This window comes from Cyanistes caeruleus, chromosome 24 (assembly GCF_971803275.1).
Source record: "Cyanistes caeruleus chromosome 24, bCyaCae1.hap1.1, whole genome shotgun sequence".
NCBI classification, from domain to species: domain Eukaryota; kingdom Metazoa; phylum Chordata; class Aves; order Passeriformes; family Paridae; genus Cyanistes; species Cyanistes caeruleus.
The window spans coordinates 1,590,684-1,614,276 of record NC_141724.1 but is presented as its reverse complement, the minus strand read 5'-3'; the positions used below and the strand labels follow the sequence as shown (position 1 = coordinate 1,614,276).

Below are 23,593 nucleotides of genomic sequence, written 5' to 3'. Positions count from 1 at the left end.
GAACACCCCGGGGACATTCAGAGGGACACCGGGGGACACCGGCCGGGGCTCTGTGCGATGCGGGACACCCCGGGGACATTCGGGGGGACACTGGGGGACACCGGCCGGGGCTCTGTGCGATGCAGAGGGAGATCTGGGACACCCCGGGGACATTCAGGGGGACACCGGGGGACACCGGCCGGGGCTCTGTGCAGTGCGGGACACTCCGGGGACATTCAGGGGGACACCGGGGGACACCGGCCGGGGCTCTGTGCAATGCCGAACACCCCGGGGACATTCAGGGGACACCGGGGGACACCGGCCGGGGCTCTGTGCAGTGCGGGACACTCCGGGGACATTCAGGGGGACACCGGGGGACACCGGCCGGGGCTCTGTGCAATGCGGAGCGCGGCCGGGAGATGGCCCCGCACCGCCCCGCGCTGCGCCCGCCATTGTCCGCCGCCTCCGCCGCGATGTTCCCGCCTCCCTCCGGCTCCTCCCGCATCCCTCCGGCCCCTCCCGCATCCCTCCGGCTCCTCCCGCATCCCTCCGGCTCCTCCCGCATCCCCGGCCCCGCCGCCGCCGCCGCTCGGAGCAGGTAGGGCCGCGCCGGGGAGCGGAGGGAGCCAGGGGCTCCGCTCGGCTCGCCCCGCTGAAAAATGATATTTTGTATTCCAATGTGGGTTGGTTTGCCCGTAATTTCCCCTCCCGGGGGGCAGATGAGGGTCCCGCTGGCTTCCCGAAAGCTGCGGCTCCATCCTGGTGCTGCTCCCGGAACCCCGAAAGCGGCGGGGGGGATGCGGGGCTGGCCCTCGCCAGGGGAGGGGGGCTCGGAATGTCCCCGGGCAGGGGGAATTTGGGGGGTTTGGATGAGCGGAACAATGAAATGGTGCCCGAGGAGTTGGGCAGAAGGGACTTGGGGGGGATAGAAATAGGGAAGGGATGCGGATCCCGGAATCCTGGAATGGTTCTGGTCTTGGTTTTTGGTTTTGGAGCCTCTGCTCCCCACCCGCCTGGCCTGGGGAGGGATGGCACCCTTGGGATCGGGGCTGGGGACAGGACAGGGACAGGGACAGGGACAGGGACAGGGACAGGGACAGCCGTGGAGTGAGGTTCAGCTCCATCCCATCCCTAAATCCTCTTGTGAGGATCCCCGCGCTCCTGCGGATCCCGAACCTGCGGGAATGCTCCTGGATAACAAATTCCAGAGGTTTGAGAGCTGCTCCCCTCGGGAGAGGGAGCTCCATGGATTCCCTGCCTGTGTGTGCGAGGCCGAGCACGGCTGGGATTGTTCCCGGGATCCGGGCCCGGCTCAGCGAGCACCAGCGTGACCAGGAAAATCAATCCTTCCTTCCCAGAGCGGGAGGGATTGGGATAACAGCGAGCTGTGGGATGGGGAAACCTGCCTGGAGCCCGGATCTCCCAGGAAAATCAATCCTTCCTTCCCAGAGCGGGAGGGATTGGGATAACAGCGAGCTGTGGGCTGGGGGAACCTGCCTATCCCGGATTTCCCGGGATAACCGCCCCACCTCCAGGCACCTGCCCCACCTCCTGGCCTCCCAAATTCCAGAGGGAGGCTGGGGAGAGGATCCAGAGGATCGGCCCTTCCCAGCCTGCTGCCGGGCATTCCCTGCCTGCTGCAGCGGGAGCAGGTGCTCCGTGTGGGAGCGTCGCCGGGATTCACCGGGATTCACTGGGATTCACTGGGATTCACCGGGATTCACCGGGATTCACCGGGATTCACCGGGATTCACTGGGATTCACCGGGATTCACCGGGATTCACCGGGATTCACTGGGATTCACCGGGATTCACCGGGATTCACCGGGATTCACCGGGGTTCACCGGGATTCACCGGGATTCACTGGGATTCACCGGGATTCACCGGGATGTGACAGCCGGAGCACAGGGATACCCCGGGATGGGAAGGGCTGTGCAAAGCCAGGGACTGGAAAGGCTCAGGGATCCCCCCAGGAGCATTCCCAATCCCATCCCGCTTTTCCGTGCCTGTGTCCTTGGCATGGGAATCCTGCAGGATGAGCAGCCCCAGGAGCTGCTTCCCATTCCAGGCTGGGATGGATCTGGTGAGGATTATGGGGCCCTAAAAGGGTTCGGGATGATCCCGATCCTTCCTGAATCCCCAGGATGACGATCCCAGTTTTTCCTGCATCCCTGGGATGATCCCTGTCCTCCCTGAATCCTTTTTTTTTGCTTCCAGAGGTTTGGATTTGCTGGATTTGGGGTTGATGGATGTGTTTGTGGCTCCAGAAATGAAACCTTCTAAGGGTGGTTTTATTTTATTCCATGATTTTCAAGACCGGGCTCATTTTTGGGATTTCCAATTCCAAACTGGGATGGGAATTCTGAGTTTCCCTTGAATCCCAGGATGATCCATGTGCTCCCTGCATCCCGGCACTTCGCCTGTGGGAGCAGCTGGCTCCGGGAGAGGCGCCCCATGGCAACAGGGAAGGGGTTGGAGCGTTTTCCATGGATACAGCAGCGGGATCCATCCCCCGGGGCCGCCCTGGAGCGCCGGGATGAGGGATGGGCAGCGCGGGGGATCCCAAATCCATCCCAAATCCATCCCAAATCCTGCTGCTGCTTCCCAGGGCATCCCGGGATGCTTCCCGAGCTGTGCTCCACATGGATCAGCTCTCGGGGGAGGATTTGGGGTGGTTTTAGGGCGATTTGGGGTGGGTTTAAGGCGTTTTGCGGTGTTTTTTAGGATGTTTTTGGGGCGGTTTTGAAGAGGTTTTGGGGTGTTTTGGGGGCATTTTTTGAGTGTTTTTGCGTCATTTTGTGGGTGGTTTTGGGGGTGTTTTAGGTGGTGTTTTTGAGGTGGTTTTGGGGTATTTTATGGGGTGTTTTGGGGGTGTTTTCTGTGGTTGTTTTGGGGGTGTTTTATGGGGGTTTCTATGGGGTGTTTTTGGGGCAGTTTTATGGGGTGGTTTTGGGGTGTTTTTCCTGTTGTTTTTGGGGTGTTTTTCCTGTTGTTTTTGGGGTGTTTTTTCTGTGTTTTCGGGGTGTTTTTAGGGCTCCAACCCCTGCTGTCCCCGCTGTTGCTCCCTGGGGTGGCGGGGAGGAAGCGCGGGGGACACGGCCGGTGGCACCGGGGACAGGCTGAGAGATTCCGAAAGTCCTGGCGTGGGAGTGACATGGGGACAGGGACAGGAGGTGGCTCTGGGCTCGGGGCAGGCTGGGGACACCGTGGGGACACCGTGGGGTGCCACAGCTCTCTTGGAAAAGGGGGATCTGTCACCACCCCAAATCCCAGCCTGGTCCTGCTGTCCCCTCCGCTGTCCCTTGCTCAGGTTCTCCCTCTTTTTTTTTGGCTTGGGGGATTTGGGATTCTCTCATCCCAAACCTTTCCAGGGCAGGATTTCCTCCTGAGGGTGGAAATCCATGGAAAATGATGGAAAAGCCTTTGGCACCGTCCAGCTCCACATCCTGCCTCCTCCAGAGAGCTGGGACTGGGCTGGGCTGGGCTGTCCATCGGAGAAAAATCAGCTGGAGGAGCAGGAAAATCCTCCAAAACAGGTCGGAAGCGGGGCTGGATCTTTGGGATAAAATCCAGGCCTTTCCTGCTGCTCTCCTGGAAAATCCTGCTGGAGCTCCTGACGTGGGCATCCAGCTCCAAACCCCCTCTGGAAAGCTGGGAGTGCAACCCCCGGGATTCTGGGATTCGGCTTTTTGTCCACAGAGTGGGGAACTGGAAGGGAGATGCCTGGAAAAGGCTGCTGGAATGGGATTTGGGGGAAATCCGGCCTCTTTTGCTTCCAGAGGGAATCTGGAATTTGGGGGATCCAGGGATCTGCCGTGGGATCCCATGGGATCCTGCCAGGTTTTCCAGGATCAGGGTGGCTCCCTTTAATGATGGCACCGTGAAAATTCCCTTGGAATTCCCATGGAGCGGGAGGCTCTGACCCAGCATCGCTTCCTGCTCCTGGACCGGCACTTGGAGGGAAATTCTGGGGCTTTCCCTTGGGATTATCCAAATCCTCGCTCCTTCTGGGATGGGAAGGGGCTGAGCCACCGGGTCACGGTGTCCCCAGCACAGGTGACATCCCCTGGTGGCTGTCAGACCCCTCAGCCAGGCTTTCCTCCATGGGGTAGGACCCATTTCCCACCCCATTCCAGCCCCATTCCCACCCCATTCCAGCCCCATTCCCACCTCATTCCTGCCCCATTCCCACCCCATTCCAGCCCCATTCCCACCTCATTCCTGCCCCATTCCCACCCCATTTCTGCCCCATTCCCACCCCATTTCTGCCCCATTCCTGCCCCATTCCCATCCCATTCCCATGGCCATTCCCACATCATTCCTGCCTCATTCCCACCCCATTTCTGCCCCATTCCCACCCCATTTGTGGCTATTCCCACCTCATTCCTGCCCCATTCCCGCCTCATTCCCACCCCATTTCTGCCCCATTTCCACCCCATTCGTGGCTATTCCCATCTCATTCCTGCCCCATTTCCACCCCATTCCCATGGCCATTCCCACCTCATTCCCGCCCCATTCCCGTGGCTATTCCAGCCCCACACGCGGCTCCGAGCTCCAGCGGGATGCAGATGTTTGTCTTGGAGACCAGCGCGGAGCTGTGGCTTCGTCAGCCACAAAATTGAGTTTATTGCTTTTGGGTTAAAAGCAGATTTTCCTCTGTTCGGCTTCCAGCTTTTGGGATTTCTGCTTTTCCAGGAAAAAGCCGCAGCTGCCAGCAGGGCCTGAAATGCCAGGGAAGGGAACATTCCCAACCTCTCAACACCCCCTGGAGACAGTTTTTCCAGCTGGAAAGCACCAAAATCCCTGGATGAGCTGGTGCTGGGGGGCCGAGAGGGACTCGGGAAGGGACAAATCCTGCGGGAATTGCGGAGCTCGTTAGGAACCATCTGGTCCTGCAGAACTCGGGGTCAGGGGGGCCCTTGGGACTGGGATTTATTCCCGATATCCCATCCAAACGTGTCCAGGGGGTGACAAAAAACCCCCAGGACCGGCCTGGAATGGAGGGAGGTGGTCACTGGTCACTGGGGTGGGGTGTGGGGGCCACTTGTGGGGCTGGGGGAGGTCCCAGGCCTCTCCTGGCTGGGATGTTTTGGGATTTAGGATTTTCCTGCTTTCCCCAAAATGGGCACGGTGGTGCCCAGCGCTCCCAGTAAAATATTTGTCATTACTGGGAAGGGGAAGTGGCCCCTTTTTTACCCTAAATTGGGGCATCAACAGAGCCCTGTGTGGGACAGAGGAGAGCCTGGGGGGGCACTGGAGCCAGACCTGGTGTGAACCCCAAAAATGGGAGCTCCCGTGGTCCTAACCTGCCCAAAACCCCAAAAACTGGAGGTGATTTTTAGAGCTGAGCAGTCCCTGGGGTGGGTGCTGGGGAATATCCGTGAGATCCAGAAATTTCCCATCTGTCCCAGGCCATTCCCGGTTCCCTCTCCTGAAATAAACCTTGGAGCTGCCCCTCTCATCCCTTCCTTTCCCATCTCTTCCATTCTGCCTTAAAAATCCCTGGATTTGCCGGCAGGGGCTGTTTTTTTTTCTCTCAAATCATTGATAATTTTTCTAAAATCACCGTGCTGGGGCAGCCTCGTGGGGTTTGGGGTGGCTCAGCCCCAGCTGCAGGTGCTGATCCCGCTGCCAAATCCCCAAATCCGGGGTTGATTTTATCCTTGGGGAAAAAATTCGGGATTCCAGCTCAGACCCTGCCCTGCCTGGTGTCTGTGGGCTCCCGAGGAAGGGGAAGCAGCAGCTGCAGCCACGTCTTTATTTTTACCCCTGGCCCTGCTGGGCCCCCGCGCGTTTCCCTTTTTCCAGGCGCAGAGGAAGGGCTGAGCCAGCAGCGCCAGCCCGGCCTTCCTTATCCGGGAGATTCCAGAGGGGTGGGAAAGGACTTTGGGATATTCCATCCCATCCCTGCAGCATTTCCATTTCCCCATTCCCAGAATCCATGGGCACCCATCCATTAATCCCTCACTTTCCCCATTCCCAATATCCATGGGCACCCATCCATCAATCCCTCTCTTCCCGCATTCCCAGATTCCATGGCTGCCCATCCATTAATCCCTCACTTCCCCCATTCCCAATATCCATGGGCACCCATCCATCAATCCCTCTCTTCCCGCATTCCCAGATTCCATGGCTGCCCATCCATTAATCCCTCTCTTCCCCCATTCCCAGAATCCATGGGCACCCATCCATCAATCCCTCACTTCCCCCATTCCCAGCCATCCGCGGGTGCCCATCCATTAACCCCCTGCCTTTCCCGTTCCCAGGAGGCCGGAGCAGCAGGATGCCGTTCTCCTGACCCCGATCCCGGCAGGATGTCGGGCCCACGCGGCCCCGGCGAGCAGTGGCCGGCGCTGGAGTCGGTGGGGCTGAGCCGCAAGGAGCTGGCGCTGGCCGAGGCGCTGCAGATGGAATACGACGCCTTATCCCGGCTCCGCCAGGACAAGGAGGAGAGCCGGGCCAGGAAGGAGCAGCTCCGGGAGCATTCCCTCATCTCCTGGGATGACCCCGTGGACAGGAACGGCTGCGCCGGCATCAAAGCGGCGCGGGGGCTCTCAGGCTCCGACCCCACGCTCAGCTACAACGTCCCCGCTGTCCCCGAGGGTCCCCAAGCGCCACCCGGGCCCGGTCCGGCCCGGCCGGAGCCGCAGCCGTGGCGGAAGGGCCCCCTGAGCGGGGATTACCTGTTCATCTTCGAGGGCTCGCAGCGGGATTTCCTTGGGGAGCCCCTCAACGGCTCCGAGCCCCACAACGGCGGCGGTTCCCCCAAAAAGCTCTCTCCGCCACCGCTGCCGCCGCGGCACCCACTGTGGGGCTGTCCCGAGGGCGGCCAGCGCTCAGGGAAGGCGTCCCCGCTGTCCCCCAAGGGCCAGGGCCAGCCCAGGGACATCAACATGTTCTCAGTGGCTCAGGACAAGCTTTTGGGGCGCCGCATCTCCCAGGAGGATCCCTATGGCGTGGACGCCATCACCTGCCTCAACCTCAAGTCCACCTACGAGTCCGAGGTGCTGAGGGAAGCTTCCCGGGGCTGGAAGGAAGGCAGGAGCATCCTGGAGAAGGAATCCAGCGGGAAGCCGGTGGCACGGAGCAAGACCATGCCCCCCCAGGTGCCCCCGCGCACCTACGGACCCCGCGCGGGCAACAGGAAGAACCTGGCGCCCAACAGGAACCGCAGGATCTCCGTGGAGCCGGTGAGAAGCTTCCCGCTGCTGGAATTGGAGTTGGAGCGGGGATGGAGCTGGGAATTCAGAGCTCTCTGAGCGCCACAACCTCATTAGGAAAATTCAGATGGAGCGGCCGCGGGGGGCTCTGAGGGTCTCCCAGCCGTGGCCAAAGCAAATCCTCCTGTGCTGGCCCCCGCAGGGCTGTAGGGCCACCTCTGTCCCCACCGTGGTGGCCCTGGTGTGGCACAGGTGCTCCAGCGGGGCTGGTGGTCCCCATGGCGGGGTGGCCCCGGTGGTGGCCCCCAGGTGACAGGCCCGTGCCCTGCCCCACAGGTGGCCCCCCGGCTGCACTCCTTGGCCAACGGCTATGAGCTCTTTGAGGTGTCCGAGGAGCGGGATGAGGAGGTGGCGGCGTTCTGTCACATGCTGGATGTGTGAGTACACAAAAACACCCGCAGGACAACCCAAACGGGCTGCAGGGCCACCAAAAGGGGTTTCAGGGCCACCAAAAGGGGATTCAGGGCCACCAAAAGGGGCTGCAGGGCCACCAAAAGGGGTTCCAGGGCCACCAAAAGTGGCTTCAGGGCCACCAACAGGGGCTGTTCCCAAGGTTGCCAAGCCCTTGTGGTACCAAAAGGGAGTTGAAGGCCACCCAGGTGATTTTTGGGCCGGGGGGACTCCCCCAAATCCATCAGGATCCCTGAGCCGTCCCTGCTCCCCCAGGCTGCGCTCCAGCTCCGGCACCAAGGATTATTCCGGGACGGGGCTGGTGTGGAATGCCGTGAACCTGAGCGCAGAGCAGCCGGGCGCCGGCGTCAGCCTGAAGGTGACGGTGGTGTGCGACAGCCTGAGGGAGCCGCTGACCTTCACCTGCGACTGTGAGGGCCGCCAGCCTCGGGAACAGCCGGAATTCCCTCATTCCCGCCAGTCCTGCTGTTCCCACCGTTCCCACTGTTCCCTCTATTCCCGTTGTTCCCGCCATTCCCACCAACCCCACAATTGGTTCCCACCAATCCCGCCATTCCTGCTGTTCCCACCATTCCTGCTTTTTCCCGCCAATTCCACAGTTCCCACCATTCCCGCCAATCCCGCCATTCCCGCTGTTCCCAGCATTGCCGCCATTCCTACATTCCCACCATTCCTGCTGTTCCCACCAATCCCACCATTCCTGTCGTTCCTACCATTCCTGCCATTCCCACCATTCCCAGCATTCCCACTGCTCCTGGTGTTCCCAGCATTCCCACAGTTCCCAGCATTCCCAGCATTCCCAGTATTCCCATCATTCCTGCCATTCCCGCTGTTGCCCCAGTCCTGCCATTCCCACCACCCCCACCGTTTCCCACCCACTCCCGCCATTCCCGCCGTTCCCGAGGATTCGGGAATTCAGGATTCCTATCCCCGCAGGCTCCTCCACCGTGGACCTGCTGATTTACCAGGCCCTGTGCTACACCCACGACGAGCTGCACGCCGTGGACGTCGAGGATTTCCTGCTCAAAATCTGCGGCCTGGAGGAATTCCTGCAGAAGTGAGGGGCCGTGGGAAAAACTGGGATAAAAATGGGAAAAAACAGAGGGAAACCAGGGAAAAAATGGGGAAAAAACAGGGAAAAAACAGAAAAAAGGGGGAAGGAAAAGGAAAAAATGGGAAAAACAGGGAAAAAGCAGGGCAGAACAGGGAAAAACAGAGTAAAACACAGGGAAAACCACAGGGAAAAAACAGAAAAATCAAAGGAAAAACAGAGAAAAAACAGGAAAAAACGGAAAAAAACAGGGAAAATCCATCCCAGGTGCTCCAGGGTGTGATGAACACCCAGGTTTGATGTCGGTGAGCACAGCAGGAGCTTCTCCGTTCCTTTTCCTGCCTCTGGAGCTGCTCCTGCCAAGAGCAGCATGTTGGGAATGTCGTTCCCGGTGGTATCCGTCAGGCTGACCCCCAGGCGCCTGGAAAACCAGCTGGGAAGCCTGGAGCTGCCAAAAATGCTTTTTGGAGGAGAATTCCGTAAAAAGCCGTGTCAGGGAGCGGAGCCCGGCTTCTCCCTAAATCCCGGGAGAAGGTGTGACAGGGATCTGGGGGGCTCAGGAATAGCAGGGAAGAGCTGTCCCTCATTCCCTCACTGCCTTTCCTGGAGGAATTCTGTTTTTCCAGGGGGTTTGGGGGTTTGGGAGAGCTTTCTGCAGAGGGAGAAGCAGCAGCCACGGCATTCCCGGCCTTTCACGGGGCTGGAGCCAGCTCCTGCTGCTGGAGAGATGCCCCGGCCGCGGGAATTCCGTGGGAGCTGAGCCACAGGAGCCGCCGGTTTGGGATCTAAAGGGACGGCTGGGAATGCTTGGGACCAGGGGAGGCACCAAGGGGCTGCAGGGCCACCAAAGGGGATTTGAGGCCACCAAAGGGGATTCAGGGCCACCAAAGGGGATTTGAGGCCACCAAAGGGGATTTAGGGCCACCAAAGGGGCTGTTCCGTGGGTGCCAAGCCCTTGTGGCTCCAAACAGCCCTGTCCAGATGTGCCCAGGTGTGCCCAGATGTGCCCAGATGTGCCCAGGTCTCTGCAGCAGCCCTGGGGTTCTCGGAGCTGCCCGGGCCGGATCCATCCAGCCATTCCCAAAGGAATGATCCCCTTTTCCTGCAGGGAGCAGACCCCAAAGGAGATTTCCTGGCTCCTCTGGGAGCACAAAGCCCCTTTTGTGGCCGATCTTTTCTTCCCACATCTTCCCATGGCCGAGGAGATGCTGGAAGTGCCAAAACCCCGGAGCTCTGCCCGGCATCCTGAGCCGCTGGCACGGCATTCCCGTGGGATTGATCCAGGCCAGCGAGGGACCCGCGGCTGGAGGGGTCCAGGGGGGTCTGGATGGGGGAATCAGGATGGCATTCCCAGCTCCAGGGTTCTCCCTGTCATTCCCAGCTCCAAGATTCACCCCAATCCCGCTCTCAGAGCCCCCTCCAGCCGCTCGGATCCGTGCCCTGCTTCCCGAGGATCCCTGGGCAGGTCCTGGCAGGCTGGGCCCGGCTCCGGAGGGGAAGGAGGGAAAACAATTCCTCATTCTCTGGGTTTCCTGCTGCCACAAAGTCCCTGTGCAGGCAGGGCCGCCCTGGGCCCAGCCAAGGCCTGGCTGGGATTTCAGGATGGGGCACTCCAGGTGGGATTTTGGGGCACTCCAGGTGGGATTTTGGGGCACTCCAGGCAGGATTTTGGGATGGGACACTCCAGGAGGGATTTTGGGGCACTCCAGGTGGGATTTTGGGATGTGGAATGAGCCTGTGGCCCTGTCCCCGCAGCAAACACACGCTGGGCAGCCACGAGCACATCCAGCACTGCAGGAAATTCGACATCGACATCCGGCTGCAGCTGCTGCGGAGGAAGGCAGCGCGCAGCGAGCTGGCCCGCACGGTGCGTGGGGACAGCGGGGGGTTGGTGTCACCTCCCTGGGACATCGGGGGGTTGGTGTCACCCCCCTGGGACACCAGGGGTTGGTGCCACCTCCCTGGGACACTGGGTGTTGGTGGCACCTTCCTGGGACACCAGGGCTTGGTGGCACCTACCTCAGTCACCAGGGGTTTGGTGGCACCTTCTTGGGACATTGACGGGTTGGTGTCACCTCCCTGGGTCACCGGGGCTCGGTGTCACCCCCGCTCAGCCTCTCGGTGTCCCCAGGCCAGCGATGACCAGAGCCCTTCCACCCTCAACCACCACATCCACCTGCAGGAGCGGCCCCTCAAACAGACCATCAGCAGGTACTGGTGACACGGCTGGGACACCATGGCACTGTCCCCACCCCGGGGACACCGCGGCACTGTCCCCACCCCGGGGACACCGCGGCACTGTCCCCACCCCGGGGACACCATGGCACTGTCCCCAGATGTCCCCTGGCCAGGGGAACTGTCCCCAGGTGTCCCCCAGGCGGGAGAACTGTCCCCACATGTCCCCAGACATTCCCTGGGTGGGGGATCTGTCCCGATGTGTCCCCAGGTGTCCCCTGAGTGGCAGAACTGTCCCCAGGTGTCCCCTGGGTGGGAGAACTGTCCCCAGGTGTCCCCATGTGTCCCCTGGGTGGCGGATCTGTCCCCAGGTGTCCCCAGGTGTCCTCTGGGTGGGGGATCTGTCCCCAGGTGTCCCCCGGATGGGGCTGAGCGCTGTCCCCTGTCCCCCAGGCAGGCCCTGAGCCTCCTCTTTGACACCTTCCACAATGAGGTGGACGCGTTCCTGGCGGCCGAGGTGAGGCCAGCGGTGCTTTGCGGGGTTTGGGGGGTTTTGGGGTCACTTTTCCTTTCCTGTGGATTCCTTCCCCTTCTCCTCGTGGGATTCTGTGTCAGAGAAAGGCCAGGAATCCTGGAATATCTGGAGCGGGAATGGATCCATAAGGATTATCAATCCCGACTCCTGGCCCTGCACAGACACCCCAAAATCCCACCCTGGGCAGCCCCGGGAGCATTTTCCAAACTCTCCTGAAGCTCTGGCCATGCCCAATCCCTGAGGAGCCTTTTCCAACACCCAACACCCTCCAGGGGGGAAAATTCAATTTTCCTAAAATCCACCTAAAGAGATGGGGAAAACCGGGAAACTGAGGCACAAATCGCTCCATTCCTGGGCCAGATCCCTGGGCTGTTGGGGGGAGATCCCATTGCAGCCCCTCTCCCCCTGGCAGGGAGAATTCCCGCTGAAAGCCGAGCGGGTGATCCAGTCGGTCATGGCCATCTGCAACGCCCTGGCGGCCGTGGAATCCCAGGAAATCACCGCCGCCCTCAACCAGATGCCGCCCTGCCCGTCCCGCATGCAGCCCAAAATCCAGAAGGTGAGCCAGGGGCACCTGCAGGGCCGGGAGCTGTGAGGAGAGAAAAAGGAACTCCTCACATCTGGCTCTTTTCCCTCCTTTCCACCACGTGGAAAATCCCTGAATAGCCGCGAGCAGCCTGGATCTGGCAGCTCGCGGTGGTTACGTAAAATCCGCCTTGGCAGCTCCGGGCTGCAGCTCAGGGGTTTCTTGTGGTTTCTCTTCTTTCTTTTTTTTTTCTGTGGTTTCTTCTTTTTTTTTAATGTGATTTCTCCATTTTTTTAATTTTTTTTTTTTATTTTTTGTGGTTTCTCACTTTTTCGTGTGTTTTGTTTCGTTTTGGTTTTCTTTTTTTTTCTTTCCCTCCACAGGATCCAAATGTTCTGGCCAAGAGGGAAAATCGAGGTATTTCTTCTTTCTCTTCTCCTGCTCCCCTTTCTGGGCTCAAGTTCGTGGCGCTTTTCATCTCCAACCCCTCCTCCTCCTCCTGCTCCTTCAACTCTCCGGGCCAAAAAACGGGTTGGAAACCGGTCTGGTTAAAAAAAAAGGAGGATTTTGGGGGGTGTTGTTGCTCCTTGTGCATTCCAGATGGGAAACCTGGAATTCCCCTTCCTCCAAACGGGAAGTTTGGAATTCCCGCTGTCATTAATTCATCCCTGGGTCGGCGGGAAGCAGCGCGGGGGTCCCAAATCCAGATTTGAGGGATGGATCCCTGAGGGATCTATGGATCCCTGCCCATGTTTCCCTGAGGGATCTATGGATCCCTGAGGGATCTATGGATCCCTGCCCATGTTTCCCTGAGGGATCTATGGATCCCTGCCCATGTTTCCCTGAGGGATCTATGGATCTCTGTCCATGTTTCCCTGAAGGATTCATGGATCCCTGAGGGACTGATGGATCCTTGAGGGATTGATGGATCCTTGCCCGTGTTTCCTCAAGGGATTGATGGATCCCCAAGGAATCAATGGATCCCTGAGGGATTGACGAATCCCTGTCCGTATTTCCCTGGGGGACTGATGGATCCCTGTCCGTGTTTCCTTGAGGGATTGATAGATCCCCAAGGAATCAATGGATCCCTGAGGGATTGATGGATCCCGGTCCGTGTTTCCCTGAGGGATCAATGGATCCCTGCCCATGTTTCCTCAAGGGATCGATGGATCCCTGTCCATGTTTCCCTGAGGGATTGATGGATCCCCAAGGAATCGATGGATCCCTGAGGGATCAATGGATCCCTGAGGGATTGATGGATCCCTGAGGGATTGATGGATCCCTGTCCATGTTTCCCTGGGGAATTGAACAATCCCCCAAGGATTCATGGATCCCTGCCCGTGTTTCCCTGAGGGATCGATGGATCCCCGAGGAATTGATGGATCCCTGATGGATTGATGGATCCCTGAGGGACTGATGAATCCCTGTCCATGTTTCCCTGAGGGATTTATGGATCCCCAAGGAATCGATGGATCCCTGAGGGATTGATGGATCCCTGTCCATGTTTCCCTGAGGAATTGAACAATCCCTCAAGGATTCATGGATCCCTGCCCACGTTTCCCCGAGGAACCGCCGGATCCCCGAGGGATCCACAGATCCCTGAGGGAACCTCCGCCTTTCCCGCAGAGAGGATCGTGGAGAGCCTGACGGCCGCCATCCTCAACCTGGTGGAGCTCTACTGCAGCACCTTCAACGCGGATTTCCAGACGGCCGCGCCCGGGAGCCGCGAGCTGGGCGCGGCGCAGGAGGCGAGGCTGCTCACCTGCCCGCTGGCCTTCACCGTCTACGCCACCCACCGCATCCCCATCACCTGGGCCGCCAGGTGAGCCGCTCCACGCTACCCCGCGCCTTTCCGGGTGTTGTTTGTATCCCAGGTATTCCCGGGAATGTTGGGGACAAGGGGTGAGGCGGCCTGAGGGTCCCCAGGGAGGGAGTGGGGGTAAAATGGGGATATTGGGGGTTGAGGGTGGGGTAGGGAGTGATTGTGGATTGTGGGATGTGAGGGATCATCAATTCCAGCTCCTGGGATGTTGTAAAGTCCCGCTGTGTGCTTGGGATGCCCCAAAATCCCATCGTGGTCCTGAGATCACTGGTACCAAGACACCCCAAAATACCAGCACATTCCTGGGAAAGCTGACACTGGGACACCCCAAAATCCCAGCACATTCCCGGCAATGCTGGCACTGGGACACCCCAAAATCCCAGCACATTCCCGGGAATGCTGACACTGGGACACCCCAAAATCCCAGCACATTCCCGGGAATGCTGGCACTGCCAGGCAGGGCGGGATGTCGCCGCAGCCCGGGCCGGGCTGGCTCCTGCCGAGGCCACCGCGCCACCCGGGGGAGGTGACAGATGGCCCCACGCGGCGGCCCCGCGCCAGCCCCTTTGTTCCGCTCCTCCGTGCCCGTGCCCGGCGCGGGGGGGACCGGGAGGGGACCGGGAGGGGACCGGGGGGTGGCGACAGCGGCGCCGGCAGAGCCGCCCCTCCGGGGACCCCTCGCCTTTGTCCTTGTCCTTAATGTATTCCCCTTGGTGAGTGGCTCCGAACAAAGCGGCGAGCCTGGGAAATGCCGCCAGCCCCTGACCCCCGCGCCCCGCAGCCCTGCCCGGATTGTCGCAGCCCTGCCCGGATTGTCGCAGCCCTGCCCGGATTGTCGCTCGGCACCTGCCACATGGCAGGGCCCCCCCGTGTGCCGGAATGCGCCGTGCCATATGGTGCTGGGGACATCGGGGGAGGGGGAAATGTCCCCGTTCTGTCCCCCTTTCCCATCCTCGGGGCAGGATTTAGGGGTTCCGGTGACCCGGCTAAACCTCACCTTTCCCATCCTTGGGACAGGGTTTAGGGGTTCTGGTGACCCGGGTAAAACCCACCTCTTTCCAAACCTCTGGACAGGATTTAGGGGTTCTGGTAGCCCAGGTAAACCCCTCCTTTCCCATCCTCAGGACAGAATTTAGGGGTTCTGGTGACCCGGGTAAAACCCCACCCCTTTCCAAACCTCTGGACAGGATTTAGGGGTTCTGGTGACCCGGGTAAACCCCCCCTTTCCCATCCTCGGGACAGAATTTAGGGGCTCAGGTGGCCCCACCCGGCTCACTTGGTGTTTTTCCCGCAGTTATGAAGATTTCTACCTCTCGTGCTCCCTCAGCCACGGCGGGAAGGAGCTGTGCAGCCCCCTGCTCACCAGGAAGGCCCACGTCTACAAATACCTCTTCCACCTCATCATTTGGGACCAGCAGTAAGGCCCCGGGGCAGGCACGGGGGTCCCGGTGCCCACCCACGCTGCCTTCATCATCCTCACAATCTCCTCCTCTGCTCCTCTCCGCACCTCTTTTTATTTTGGGGGGTGGCGTTGGAAGTTTTTGTGTCACTCGCCGGGAATAGCAGCCCCGCCCCGGGAAAGGGGATCTGCTCCCAAAATAGCGCTGAGCCCTCGCCACGCCTGGCATCCACAGCGGCCCGGGGAGGTGGGGATGGGACCGGGATAATTTTAGAGGGCGCCGGTGCCCCCAAGGACAGGTGCCCGGCGGGACGGCGGCGAGCGCAGCGATCCCGGGGATCCAGCCCCTTCCCGCGGGATGTAGCTGCCACCCCGAGCTCCCTGGGAGCGGCGGAGAGCAATCCCAGCCCCGGGGTCCCAGGCGGGTCCCCCCGGGTCGTGGGGCAAGGTCAGTGCCCGGCGGGGCTCTGCGTGGAGGGCCCTGTCCCTGCGGTCACCTTCGCGGCACGGAGAGCGCAGCCGGGGCTGGGACAGCACCAGCTGGCTGTCCCCAAACCTGCGGGGTGGCTGGGACTTCCAGGGACTTCCAGAGACTTCCAGGGACTTCCAGGGACACCCCGGTGCCAGCAGCAAAGGCGTCTGTAGGGCCAGGCTCTCCTGGGGCATGCCAAGGAGATTGGGAGCGCCCGTCCCCGGCACCCTGAGCCCATCCCTGGAGCCCTGAGCCCATCCCTGGAGCCCTGAGCCCATCCCTGGAACCCTGAGCCCATCCCTGGAGCCCTGAGCCCATCCCTGGAACCCTGAGCCCATCCCTGGAGCCCTGAGCCCATCCCTGGAACCCTGAGCCCATCCCTGGAGCCCTGAGCCCATCCCTGGAGCCCTGAGCCCATCCCTGGAGCCCTGAGCCCATTCCTGGAGCCCTGAGCCCATCCCTGGCATCCCGAGCCCATTCCCATCCTCTCTCCTGCAGGATCTGCTTCCCGGTCCAGGTGAACCGGCTGCCCCGGGAGACCCTGCTCAGTGTCACCCTCTTCGCCGTGCCCGTGCCACCCCCGGGCGGCTCCTCCGACGCCAACAAGCAGCGGCGGGTCCCCGAGGCCCTGGGCTGGGTCACCACCCCCCTCTTCAACTTCAGGCAGTACGTGGGGGGCACAGGAGGGTCCCCAGTGCCGTGGGGTCCCCAAAACCTCGGGGTGCCCAGTGCCTCAGCTCAGCACCAGCAGCGGTGCCACCCGAGTGCCCCAGCCCCGAGTGCCCCCCCAGTGCCACTCTTTGTCCCCTCCCAGGGTCCTGACCTGCGGGCGGAAGCTCCTGGGCTTGTGGCCGGCGACTCAGGACAACTCCAGGGCCAGGTCGAGCGCCCCAAACTTCAACCAGCCCGACAGTGTCATCCTGCAGGTACGTCCTGGCGTTCCAGGGACACAAATCCCCCTCCAAATCTCCACCTGGGGGTCCCCTCACCCTCTGCCTCTGCCCCAGATCGACTTCCCCACCTCAGCCTTCGAGGTGAAGTTCACCAACCCGCCCGCGGCCGAGTTCAGCCCCAGGTACGAGTTCGGCAGCCTGGGGGAGGAGGACCAGCGCCAGCTGCGGGAGGCCATGCAGAAAAAATCACTTTATTGGTAAATAAACCGGTATTTATGGCACTGCCCTGCTGGGGGGACACAGATGACGCCCCCACAGCGCTGCCCTGGCACATCTGAGGGGTGGATCCTTCCTCTGGGGCTGGAGCTGGAGTTTTCCGGAGGTGGGTGGCTCTCCCATGCTCGGCCCTCCCTGCTGTCCCTCTCCTTGGGGACAGCTGAGCGGTCCCTCGGCCAGCCCGAGCTGTCCGGGGGGATCAGGTGTCAGCAGCTGCCCAAAGCTCGGGGGGTGCTCGGCCAGCGGGGCTGGCTCGGGGGTCCCTGGGCAGGGGGACAGCTCAGTCCCCCTGGGGCACGGGACCTGGGGTGCTGGCTGTCCCCCAGCAGGGTCCTGCTGTCCATCAGCCCCTCCACTCCAGGGGTAGGGGATGCAGGGAGGGCTCGGGGGTTTATTGGGGTTCCAATAAACGGTGGGGGCAGAGGGGACACACAGCCAATCCTGCCAGCCCTGTTCTGTCCCCGTTCTGTGTGATGAGGGCACAGGGATGCCACCTCCACATCGTGCCAGCCCCATTTAAATCCATGCACAGTGGGGCACAGGAATGTCACCTCCCCGACCTTCCAGCCCCATCCCATCCATGTGTTTTGGGGACATGGGAATGCCACCTCCCAGTTCTGCCAGCCCCATTTAAATCCATGCACAGTGGGGTCACAGGGATGCCACCTCCCAAACCTTCCACGTGTTTTGGGGTCACAGGGGTGCCACCTCCAAAACTTTCATATGTTTTGGGGACATGGGAATGCCACCTCCAAACCTTCCATGTGTTTTGGGGTCACAGGGACACCACCTCCAAACCTTCCACATGTTTTGGGGTCACAGGGACACCACCTCCAAACCTTCCATGTGTTTTGGGGTCACAGGGACGCCACCTCCAAACCTTCCATGTGTTTTGGGGTCACAGGGGTGCCACCTCCTCACCCTCCCTGACCCTGTCCCCGTGTCCTCGCAGGCTGACGGATGCGGACCGGCAGCGGCTGTGGGAGAAGCGCTGCCACTGCCACGCGTCCCCCGGCGCCCTGCCCATGCTGCTGGCCAGTGCCCCCAGCTGGGACTGGGGCTGCCTGCCCGACATCTATGCCCTGCTCAGCCACTGGACCTCCATGAGCCACCAGGACGCCCTGGGGCTGCTGCACGCCACGTAAGCCACCTGTGGGCTGTGGGGACGCGCCAGCCCGCGTGGCGCTGGCCGAAGGATGCCGTCACCCCCACGGAACATGTCCTGGCTGCAGGTTCCCGGACCAGGAGGTGAGGAGGACGGCCGTGCAGTGGATTGACTCCATCTCGGACACGGAGCTGCTGGATTACCTGCCCCAGCTGGTCCAGGTGGGTGGTGGCACCGGGATGTGCCACGGGGTGCCCGCCGGTGCCACCGTGCCCCCGTGACGCTGTCCCCTGCGCAGGCCCTGAAGTACGAGTGCTACCTGGACAGCCCCCTGGTGCGCTTCCTCATGAAGAGAGCCATTTGTGACCTGAAGATCACCCACTACTTCTTCTGGTGGGTTTGGGGGGCTCTGGGAGTGGTGGGGGCACCCTGACCCTCACCTGACCCTGTGTGTCCCCAAGCTGGGGGTACCCTGACCCTCACCTGACCCCACGTGTCCCCAAGCTGAGGGGCACCCTGAGGCTGCTCTGACCCCGCGTGTCCCCAGCAGGCTGCTGAAGGACGGCCTCAAGGACTCGCAGTTCAGCATCCGGTACCAGTACCTGCTGGCAGCGCTGCTGTGCTGCTGCGGGAAGGGGCTGCGGGAGGAGTTTGACCGGCAGTGCCTGTTGGTCAGCACGCTGGCCAGGCTGGCGCAGCAGGTCCGGGACGCCGCCCCATCAGCCCGCCAGGTGGGTACCGGGAGGGGGGCAGGGGGTGCTGGGTGTCAGCCCCGTGTCCCACACTCATCCTGCCCATCCCATGCTCGCCTCGTCCCATGCCGGCCTTGTCCCATCACATTCCTACCCTATCCCATGTCCATGCTGGTTTTTGCCTGCTGTGTTCTGTGCCTGCTCCATCCCATGCTAACTCCTTCCCATGCCCACCTCTATCTATCCCATGGTCATCCTGTTCCTTGCCCATTCCATCCCATCCCATCCCATCCCATCCCATCCCATCCCATCCCATCCCATCCCATCCCCATCCCATCCCCACCTCATCCCATGCCCATCCCACCCCATTCCCATGGATCCCGCCCCATTCCCACCCCGCAGGGCATCCTGCGCGAGGGGCTGGAGGATGTGGCGCAGTTCTTCAAGGCCCACGGCTCGTGCCGGCTGCCGCTCAGCCCCAGCCTGCTGGTCAAGGGCATCGTGCCCCGGGTGAGTGCCAGGCCCGGGGGGCTTGGGGGGCTCCTGCCCGCTCCCGGCTCGCCCTGACCCGCTGCCGCTCCCTCCTTCTCGTGGCAGGACTGCTCCTACTTCAACTCCAACGCCGTCCCATTGAAGCTCTCCTTCCAGAACGTGGATCCGCTCGGGGAGAACATCCGCGTCATCTTCAAGGTGAGCCTGGCGCCTTTGGAAATGCCCAAATCCTGGCACAGCCCTCCAAGATTCTCCAGGCTCTGGTGGCTCTTCCCTGGCTCTGGTGGCTCTGGTGGCTTTGGTGGCTCTGGTGGCTCTGGTGGTTCTTCCCTGGCTCTGGTGGCTCTGGTGGTTCTGGTGGCTCTGGTGGCTCTGGTGGTTCTTCCCTGGCTCTGATGGTTCTGGTGGCTCTCCCCCGGCAGTGTGGCGATGACCTGCGGCAGGACATGCTGACGCTGCAGATGATCCGCATCATGAACAAGATCTGGGTGCAGGAGGGGCTGGACATGCGCATGGTCATCTTCCGCTGCTTCTCCACCGGCCGCGGGAGAGGTGAGATGGAGTTTAGGTGTCCCCAGGGGTCACCGGGCTCTGGGTGGAGCTGGGGATGGCTCGGGACATCCTGGGGTGTGATGCCACCATCCTGGGGTGTGATGCCACCATCCCATCCCTGTCATGCAGTGGTGACAGGTGGGGAATGCTCGGGTTGGTGACAAAAGGGGTTGGGGTCATGGTTCTTGGGGCTGGAAGGGTCTCACCCCACTGTCCCACCTGCCAGGCATGGTGGAGATGATCCCCAACGCCGAGACCCTGCGGAAGATCCAGGTGGAGCACGGCGTGACCGGCTCCTTCAAGGACCGGCCGCTGGCGGACTGGCTGCAGAAACACAACCCCAAAGAGGATGAGTATGAGAAGGTGAGGAAGAATCCCTGTGTCCCCCATTCCAGGGACCAGCCTTGCTTCCCATCGTATCCATCCTTTCTCCTTGTCCTTCCCTCCTTCCTCACAGGCCGTGGAAAACTTCATCTACTCCTGCGCCGGCTGCTGCGTGGCCACCTACGTGCTGGGCATCTGTGACAGGCACAACGACAACATCATGCTCAAGACCACGGGCCACATGTTCCACATCGATTTCGGCAGGTTCCTGGGCCACGCCCAGATGTTCGGCAACATCAAGAGGTGAGAGAGGCCCCTGGGACCTCCTGCCCTCATCCCTGCAGAGGGGGAAGCTCCCTGTCCATGTCCTAGTGGTGGGTGACCTCTCCCTGTCCATGTCCTGGTGGTGGGTGACCTCTCCTTCTCCATGTCCTGGTGGTGGGTGACCTCTCCCTGTCCATGTCCTGGTGGTGGGTGACCTCTCCCTGTCCATGTCCTGGTGGTGAGTGACCTCTCCCTCTCTGTGTCCTGGTGGTGGGTGACCTCTCCCTGACCTTGTCCTGGTGCTGGGTGACCTCTCCCTCTCCTGATCCCACCCTCCATCCCTGCTCACTTTGTCCCTCCTGTCCCCCTCCGCAGGGACCGGGCGCCGTTTGTCTTCACCTCGGACATGGCGTACGTCATCAACGGCGGGGACAAGCCCTCCAGCCGCTTCCACGACTTCGTGGACCTCTGCTGCCAGGCCTACAACCTGATCCGCAAGCACACCCACCTCTTCCTCAACCTGCTGGGGCTGGTGAGAGCCGGGAGGCCACAAAATTCCCCTCAGCGTGGCACAGGGGTCCCTTTGTCCCCTGTCCCCATCCCTGTCCCCATCCCTGTCCCCATCCCTGCCAGATGCTGTCCTGTGGCATCCCTGAGCTCTCCGACCTGGAGGACCTCAAGTACGTCTACGACGCGCTGAGGCCGCAGGACTCCGATGCCGATGCCACCACCTACTTCACCAGGTAGGGGACATGGGCGGGTGACACAGCAGCGGCCGGAGGGTCCCTCGGACGGTGGCACTGAGCACGCGACGGCCTCGTTGCAGGTTGATCGAGTCCAGCCTGGGCAGCGTGGCCACCAAGCTCAACTTCTTCATCCACAACCTGGCGCAGATGAAGTTCACGGCCTCGGACGCCCGGCCCACGCTGTCCTTCGCCCCCCGCACGCACACCCTCAAAACGTCCGGCCGGATCCGCGACGTCTTCCTCTGCCGCCACGAGAGGGTCTTCAACCCCAGCAAGGGCTACGTGAGTGGGGACAGCTGGGGACAGGCCCGGGCTGGGCTCGGGGTGCCCCGGGGCCCCGTCCCACATCACGGCCCCACCTCTCTGCAGACCTACGTGGTGAAGGTGCAGAGGGACAACCCGAGCGAGGTGACCTTCGTGCAGCGCACCTTCGAGGAGTTCCAGGAACTGCACAACAAACTGCGCCTCCTCTTCCCCTCCTCGCTGCTGCCCAGGTACTCCTGAAGCCCCTCCGGACCTCCAGGGACTCCCCAGAACCCCCCGGGATCCCCCCTGAGTGTCCGTCCCCCCGCAGCTTCCCCAGCAGGTTCGTCATCGGGCGCCCGCGGGGCGAGGCGGTGGCCGAGCGGCGCAAGGAGGAGCTCAACGGCTACATCTGGCACCTGATCCACGCCGCCCCCGAGGTGGCAGAGGTGGGGACACGGGGTGGGGGCTGCGGGGAGCTGGGGACAGCGCCAGGGCCACCAGGGACACGCTTGGGGACAATGCAGCTCGTAGAGCAGCGGCGTGTGCCGCATGTAGAGCATCGGTTTTGAGTGGCGGGGATGTTGTCACCGCTGTTACCGCTAATGTCACCTCCTGACCCCGCAGTGTGACCTCATCTACACCTTCTTCCACCCCCTGCCCCGGGATGAGAAGGCGGCTGGAGCCAACACGACCCCGAAGCCGGCAGGTGGGGCAGGGGTGATTTTGGGGGGTGATTTTGGAGGGTGACGGCAGGAGGTGACACCAAAGCTGTCCCATCCCTCCCGTCCCCCTCTCCAGACGCCACGTGGGCTCGATCCCTGGGCAAGGTCGGCGGGGAGGTGAAGCTCTCCATCTCCTACAAGAACAACAAGCTCTTCATCATGGTGATGCACATCCGAGGGCTGGTAGGAGCACGGCAGGCACGGGGACGGGGCGGGGGGCTGTCCCCTCCCTGCTCTCACCGCGTGTCCCCGCTCTGCCCCACAGCCACCCCTGCAGGACGGCAACGACCCCGACCCCTACGTCAAGACCTACCTGCTGCCCGACCCCCAAAAAACCACCAAGAGGAAAACCAAAGTGGCCCGAAAAACCTGCAACCCCACCTACAACGAGATGGTAAGGGGGGGACGGGGACGGATTTGGGGCGTCCCCGCGGGCGGCCGCGGCTGAGGGTTTGTCCCCCGTTGTGTCCCACAGCTGGTGTACGACGGGATCCCCCGGGGGGACCTGGAGCAGCGGGAGCTGCGGCTGAGCGTGCTGAGCGAGGAGGGATTTTGGGAGAACATCCTGCTGGGGGAGGTGGGAATTCGCCTCCGCGACTTGGACCTGGCCCAGGAGAAGATGGGCTGGTTCGCCCTGGGCTCCCGCGGCCACGGCACCCTCTGAGTCCCCCCCAAACCACCCCGGGACCCCCGGGTGTGTCCCCAAAAGGGCGCTGCCCAGGTGGCTTCTTTTTTTAAGTTTACCTTGTGTCAAGGGAGCAACGCGGGGCGGGAGGGGCGTGGGGCGGTTCGGGGGTTATTTCTTCCTTTGGGATATCCGTATTTTAATTTTTTTTTTTTTTAATAACGAGTAGCGTGAGCACCGGGGCGGAGGTGGAGGGGGGTGGGGAGGGGTTGGGGGGTGTGTGGACCTCCCCAGCCCAGGAATCGGGCAATTCCCACCGCGGGGAATTCGCTCCCAAAGGAGAGCGGCGTGGCGGGGTGCCCGTCCCGTGTGGCTGCCGGCCACCTCTGCTGTCCCCTTGCCCTGGGGACATCCGTGTCCTCCCCGCCTGCCACCCGGCTCCGGGTGCGGGCTTGGTGCCTGTGGTGCTTTGTTTACAGCGACAGCTCCGTAAACGGACGAAATGTTTCTCAGGATCGAGAATAATTAACTTTAACCTTTATATTAAAAGTTTTAAATATTGGATCTGGTGGCGGTTGCGGCGTGGCGGTGGCCGGGGTGGATTCTCAGGGGAAGTTGGGAATCTCCTGCCTCTGGAACACGGGAATGGGATCACGAGAAGGGATGAAAGGCACGGGGTGGCACATCTGGCACATCTGCCCCTCTGCCTGCACATCTGGGCACACATCTGCCTGCCGCACCCTCCAGAACGCCGAGCCCTGGGGGTCTGGGGTCTGCCTTCCTCAACCCCCAGCATCCTCCAGCCCCTGTCCCAGTGCGCTCCTCTCCCACCGCTGTCCCTGGGGCTGACAAAGTGTCCCAAAGTGTCCCCAAAGTGTCCCCAAAGCGTCCCGTGACCAATCCGGGGTGGGTCCGGGGTCCCCCCGCCCGTCCCCGAACCCCGCCGCGCCGCCAGGGGGCGCTGCCGCGCGCCGCGCGCCGGCTGATGCAATCCGCGCGGGGCGTGGCCACAAAGGGGATGGGCGTGGCCTCTCCGACACCGCCCAATGGGAGGTGGAAATGCAAA

The 23,593-nt window shown here is 61.8% G+C and overlaps 1 protein-coding gene across 2 annotated transcripts; it reads left to right on the top strand.

Moving 5' to 3' along the window:
* The first annotated feature begins 495 nt into the window (after positions 1 to 495).
* PIK3C2B (phosphatidylinositol-4-phosphate 3-kinase catalytic subunit type 2 beta) lies at positions 496 to 23,091 on the top strand. Of its 2 annotated transcripts, XM_086861589.1 has the most exons (33): positions 496 to 577; positions 6,246 to 7,169; positions 7,476 to 7,576; positions 7,866 to 8,020; positions 8,547 to 8,667; positions 10,417 to 10,528; positions 10,793 to 10,872; positions 11,290 to 11,353; positions 11,784 to 11,930; positions 12,281 to 12,314; positions 13,524 to 13,719; positions 15,014 to 15,136; positions 16,089 to 16,256; positions 16,405 to 16,516; positions 16,598 to 16,740; positions 17,712 to 17,900; positions 17,992 to 18,085; positions 18,163 to 18,257; positions 18,415 to 18,595; positions 18,959 to 19,066; positions 19,154 to 19,246; positions 19,471 to 19,600; positions 19,827 to 19,963; positions 20,058 to 20,227; positions 20,564 to 20,720; positions 20,822 to 20,931; positions 21,015 to 21,216; positions 21,304 to 21,428; positions 21,509 to 21,626; positions 21,805 to 21,886; positions 21,979 to 22,085; positions 22,168 to 22,296; positions 22,378 to 23,091. In XM_086861589.1, the coding sequence occupies exons 2-33, from the start codon at positions 6,294 to 6,296 to the stop codon at positions 22,564 to 22,566; spliced, it is 4,848 nt and encodes a 1,615-aa protein (XP_086717715.1). In that variant the 5' UTR covers positions 496 to 577; positions 6,246 to 6,293; the 3' UTR covers positions 22,567 to 23,091. The 2 variants fall into 2 exon arrangements, with proteins under 2 accessions (XP_086717715.1, XP_086717714.1); XM_086861588.1 differs by lacking the exon at positions 496 to 577 and having other exon boundaries at positions 5,920 to 7,169.
* Positions 23,092 to 23,593: the final 502 nt, after the last annotated feature.

Excerpts from the sequence above, each read along its gene's own strand:
- PIK3C2B (XM_086861588.1), top strand. The coding sequence starts at position 6,015 with ATGGCTGCCCATCCATTAATCCCTCACTTCCCCCATTCCCAATATCCA. Across the intron at positions 19,067-19,153 it reads TCAAGGGCATCGTGCCCCGG|GACTGCTCCTACTTCAACTC; the intron begins GTGAGTGCCAGG and ends TTCTCGTGGCAG. Across the intron at positions 21,217-21,303 it reads TCAACCCCAGCAAGGGCTAC|ACCTACGTGGTGAAGGTGCA; the intron begins GTGAGTGGGGAC and ends ACCTCTCTGCAG.